Source organism: Aplysia californica, unplaced genomic scaffold, assembly GCF_000002075.1.
Source record: "Aplysia californica isolate F4 #8 unplaced genomic scaffold, AplCal3.0 scaffold00644, whole genome shotgun sequence".
Classification (NCBI taxonomy): Eukaryota; Metazoa; Mollusca; class Gastropoda; order Aplysiida; family Aplysiidae; genus Aplysia; species Aplysia californica.
Genome location: NW_004797914.1, coordinates 205,404 through 211,021, shown reverse-complemented (window position 1 = coordinate 211,021; position 5,618 = coordinate 205,404). Strand labels below are relative to the sequence as shown.

General features: G+C 41.9%; 1 protein-coding gene across 1 annotated transcript in view; it reads left to right on the top strand.

Moving 5' to 3' along the window:
- The window catches only part of LOC101859510, a gene marked incomplete at its 5' end in the record, with an annotated part of 38,045 nt that overhangs the window by 28,379 nt on the left and 4,048 nt on the right, over nucleotides 1-5,618 (top strand). The window contains 2 exon segments of the mRNA XM_013087830.1: nucleotides 64-229; nucleotides 1,514-1,668. Of these exon segments, the coding sequence (XP_012943284.1) occupies nucleotides 64-229; nucleotides 1,514-1,668 (321 nt within the window).

Below are 5,618 nucleotides of genomic sequence, written 5' to 3'. Positions count from 1 at the left end.
CTCACCGCAACGGGGGTAATCGTCTTGAAGAGTTTCTCTTATACATGTCACTCGTGTGCCCAGGCCCACCCACTGTGACCTCTCGCAGCAGACGTCAGATGACCTCCCTGGGCCTGAGAGAAGTCCTGGCCTGTACAGTAGTAGCTTACCCGGCCCCCAGGACATTCCACTGGACCTTCAACACCGGCGAGAAAGGCTCGGAGGAGCACGATATATACTCCACGCCCGGGTGAGTCGTTGTCCTCGTTATCATCCTTGTTGTCGTCATCATCGTTATGATCTTCTTCTCTTTGCTTTTCCTTTTTTATAGCATCAACATGAAAAGGCCAACAAAAAATGTGGAGTCTTGAGTAAGTTAATATTTGTAAAACTAAAATAAGTTCTAAATTTTTTGTTTTTTAAAATAGTTTTAATAGAGGTTATACGGTACTCGCAACTACATAAGGTCATATGAGCGCCAAAAGATTACTAGAGAGTAACAAACATTAAAAAGAAGAAGGGGAGATGAGGACGATAGATGTTTGATAGGAAAGAAGAAGCAAACCACAACAGAGGACCCGCCAACCACCCACTTAGGTTTTTACCCTGCCAACTTCGTCAAGAACATTGAATAACAAGGATCATCATCATCATCATCATCATCATCATCATCATCATCATCATCATCATCATCATCATCATCATCATCATCATCATCTAAATAGTAATATAGTGAGACAGAATATACGGACTCTAGAATATGCATGAATATGGAAAGAAAATAGTAATTCATCACTATCATTGTTTCCTTTGTCTCTGTTGTCGTCGCTTGTATTCACAAACATTCCTTCATTTATTCTTCTATCTGTGTCACATTCATTCATTTATTTATCAGGATAATAAATGCCTATCCGTTCGTGATTTTTATCATTTCCTAGCCATTTGAATTTCCAGTGAAACACGCACCTAGCGAACAAACACATAACAAAAACATAGCACCTAGCAAATACTCACATAGCGAAACACACTCAGCACAGAGCGAACACGCACATAGCACAGAGTGAAACACACATAGCACATAGCAAAACACACGCTTAGCACAGAGCGAACACACACATAGCGAACACACATAGTGAAGCACACATAGCACATAGCGAAACACATAATATAGATCATAGCAAAAACGCACATAGCACAGAGCGAACACGCACATAGCAAAAAACACATTCCTAGGAAACTGCAAATGTACTTTTTTGTGCTTTTGATCGATATTTCCCCAGTAAAGCCACACAGAATGTGTTGTTTTTTAAATGGACATGAAAGGTGCTGAGTCCACTCCCACCCTCCCACCTCCTCCAGAAAAGATTGTTTAAATTAATTAATTGATTTTAACAGTTACGAAAAACTAACTGCTAAAAATTGCCTGACGGACCAAAACTGTCGATTTCCCCCGATTTTATTAATTTGACGAGCATATGATTTCACGACGGTGACACGCATAATTGTAATGATGTTACTTTCTACACAACGACAGCGAATACGAGCAGAAGGACATGAAGATGCCGACGGGGTCCAGCAACTATTTCCTGACCACCCTGGCCATCCTGAATGTGACAGAGAAGCATCTGGGCGTCTACAAGTGTTCCGCCACCAATGAGAAGGGCACACAGGGGGACCTGGTGCAAGTGGGTCAGTGGACAGTTTGATTGATTGATTATTTATTTATTTATTTATTTATTTATTCATTTATTTATTCATTTATTCATTTATTTATTCATTTATTCATTTATTCATTTATCTATCTATCTATCTATCTATCTATTTATTTATTTATTTATTTATTTATTTATTTATTTATTTATTTATTTATTTATTTATTTATTCATTCATTCATTCATTCATTCATTTATTCATTTATTCAGTTATCTGCCTATATATAGGTTTATTTATTTATTTATTTATTTATTTATTTATTTGTTTATTTATTCATTCATTCATTTATTTAGTTGTTTACCTATCTATTTATATATCTGTTTTTATATTTTGGTAGGTGTTTTACGGTGCTCGTAACTGCATAAGGTCATATGATCGCTCATGACACATTAATCATTTTCAGTTGGTAGGACATTTTGAATTTTGCCCTGGTGGCTGCCGAAGCCTACTCTTATTCGATTTTGGACAACCAGGGGATCTGCAGCTCTTTATCCCCGATGTGGATAAACCCACTATGCCGAGGCCCCTTTTTGGTACTAAATCTAAAAGTGATGAAAATGTTCAAACATTGATCGTTAAATAAAAACAAGTGAACCTATTTCGATAGTTCTTCATTTATTGAATGAAATCCCGATAACAGAGACCTGTTTTAAAAAAAAGTAATGTGATGTCGAAGTCGTCGTGAAGGAACGTGCCCGAAGCGCACAACTTGCACACGGGACCCCCATGATTTTTCGCCCTTATTCTAGATCTAGATAGCTGGGTGTAATTCTTATAGGAGACAAAACGTAGCAGTAGAAAGGCTGCAGAAAGTCAGGAACTCAGCGAAGAGTGCAATGGAGGTAGTCCGAGAGCCGGGTCTATATAAAGTACTAGAACCTTGTTTTTCATCATAAAGTTTTTTTCTTTGGTGATTCTGCTTCCTCGGGGTCTCTAGACTTCATATCAGTCGGGGGCCAACTTGTATCTTATGGGTATAATTTTTTCTACTGGTTGAAATAGACCAACCCGTATCATGCAAGAATGGTGAAGGAGCGACTTATAGGGCTGGGCAATGAGTCGCTTTACCAAAATCCGGATAATATGATAGTACACCTCTTCGGCAAATAATATGTTATGAACCGCTTTGGCAAAATCTCTTAGATAAACGGGTTAGCATTACTTCATCAACAAATGGGTACACTCACTTCGGCAAACGGGTCAGGAAAGAGAGTTTAGAGTCTGAATTCAGATAATATTTCATTGAGAATTATCCGGTTATCCGGATAGTTTATCCGGATTTTGCCCACCTCTACCATGTACGAGTTGACCAAGATTCGCGCGAGGGTACTAGATCTAGGCCTAACGCTAACAGCTCCTCTCGTCGTGATGTCACATGCTGCACCGGAAGGTGCACAGCACAGCCTGCTGTAATATGGACTCAACTAGCAAAGCAAGGAGACATTGGCAGACAGTGCTTCGTCACACCACACCTCCGTAGAAACAAAGAATGTAGGAAAACGCTACGTCACCACGAGGACGTGATGCGAACAGGCTGGTTCATGCAACATGCTCATGCATACACACAGTGTCTCACTCAATTACTTTTAAACACATAGTGGTGCGATAAAGAACCCACCGTTGATCAAATCGAGACGGATTAGTGGTCTACTGGAAGCACGCCGGAAACGAGATGATGGACTCAATCAGAGACTTCTAGAAGATGCTGAGTTTATACTGTGTCACAAGAACTATATGAGCACACATTGTTCCAGAGACCATATTAAGCGATTTTTACTAAAGCAAAAGACTGAGGAACTTTCTGAAGAAGAACCCAACGTCATAGGGGCAGTACTAGTTCGTTTAATTTTCACGAACATTGTTTTTTTGTTGTGGAGAAGCATTCACACTGAAACTCCCGAAAACACCCAGATCGTAGGAAAAAGCCTACTTATGCCGAACTGGAGAGGAGAAAGGGAGGAAGATCACCAAAGAAGAACTACAAAAAACGTGCCAAGGAACGTGGGGACAAATGGGGAACGGATGTCAGCTCCCATGTGTCATCAACAGTCAGTGATTTGCATGCAGCAGACACTAGGTATCAGAGAGACTGCCACTCCTGGTTCTACACAAACTATCCAACGCAATCAACTAGCTCACCTACAACGCATGACAATGTCTTCGGTATGCTGGTTGACGAGATTGGTTGAAACAAATCACGAATGTGGAATAGTGTGGAAGTCCATGAACGCTATATATTGAACTTGGGGGGAAGACAAATCGCGACGTACACTCCTGAACCATGTGTCTGAGAAGCTACACCCAGAATTGCTGATCCTGTCTCACCAGGTGTGGCTTCCATCCTCGTCTTCAGGAGCACGGCTTCAGTCTAGATGCGTATTGTGAATGATGAAGAAGACTGCAATGGACGAGCCATGTCATGCTTGGTTAGTGTGATCAAAGTAGAAAGTCCAAAGCCTAATCGCCATACGTTCCCAACTCGTCTGCCTAGGGAATTTGTCATGAATGAGTGCAGCCTTTGCTATCGGTCCTTGCAGCTACAGACCCCAAACTGGATTCTACACTGCCAGCAGCAATGATCAGCCACACTGTTTCGAGTACAGTCAGCAGCTATTTCACAAACTTGCAACTTGGACTTAGTGTCCTGTTGAGTCGACAGAGGAAATTTATAGACGAGCTTCACGCGTATGGAGTCACCACCTCATACGGCAAACTAAGGCGCTTTCGGTGTTCAGCTACTGTTGCTATGGCATCTGTTCCACGAGGACTGGCCTACTTTGACAGTAAACATGGACTTGTTCAAGTTGTAGCTGACAACTTTGACACGCAGATATCATCTCCAAAAGGCCAAAAATCAACGCACGGCTCAGCAATGATACTGGCACAAGCCAACACCCAGAAATCAGAGCAGGTGTGGGAAATGCAAGATATTCCAGCCATCAGGCGTCTCAGCAAAACAGAAACAAGTCCGATAATCTGCCGCTTGGTGACGTTGCAGTTCAACGGTACACAGGAAACACGAGACCACTTATGCCGGAAGAACTGAGCCTGCGACATGTCCCATCTCGGGTCTTTCTTGCCACACGTTTCTCTGAATATAACTGCAACTCAAGATCTGTCATTTTTTAAACAGGCACTCGGCGAAGATGCAAGACCTGAGTACGGACGTTATAACACACAACGTACTCGCAGTGCAGAACAACAACCCCAACCAAAGACAGATGTGGTGTACAGCTCATTCCTGGACATGATCCCATCTGAGCCAGACACCATGAAGACAGCAATGGTTGAAGCCAAGGGTCTGACACAGCTCGCTGGTCATGGATGGATAATATTCTCCAGTGAGTACCAGCTCTACAAAGAACTTGTCCACATCACATGGGTTGACAAGGAACAGTTTCAGAAGTTCATCCCAAGACGTGTTGGTATGCACATGCTGAGGAGTTTTGTTATTGCTATGGGATACCGGATGGGAGGAAGTGGCATTGAATACATACTTGGCTCAGCATTTGTAGGGATGCTAAACATGTTGACCCGAAAAAAATGTAAAAGCATTGAGACTTCTTGTTGAGGAGTTACTTCGACTCATTCTCCCCAACACTGACGTGCACACTATGGCTGCACTCACGCAACATCTCGTCACCAAAAGCACCTAGAGTAAAACCACAAGACTTTGGGTTGAGTGCTCCTTGACCCAGTGTTCATTGTGATGGCCTTTGCTCGGGCTGAGAGAGAAGCTGACTGGACTCTTCACTTGTTTGCTGTGGAAAAGATGTTCCCCTACATCTTTGAGTCTGGAACGTCAACTATGCTCGCTACTGTCTTTACTATCTCCGATCCATGCAGCGCCTGCATCCACACGTCTTTGATGAAATACTTTAAAGTAATATTGTAGTCTATATATATAAATATATATTTATATGTGT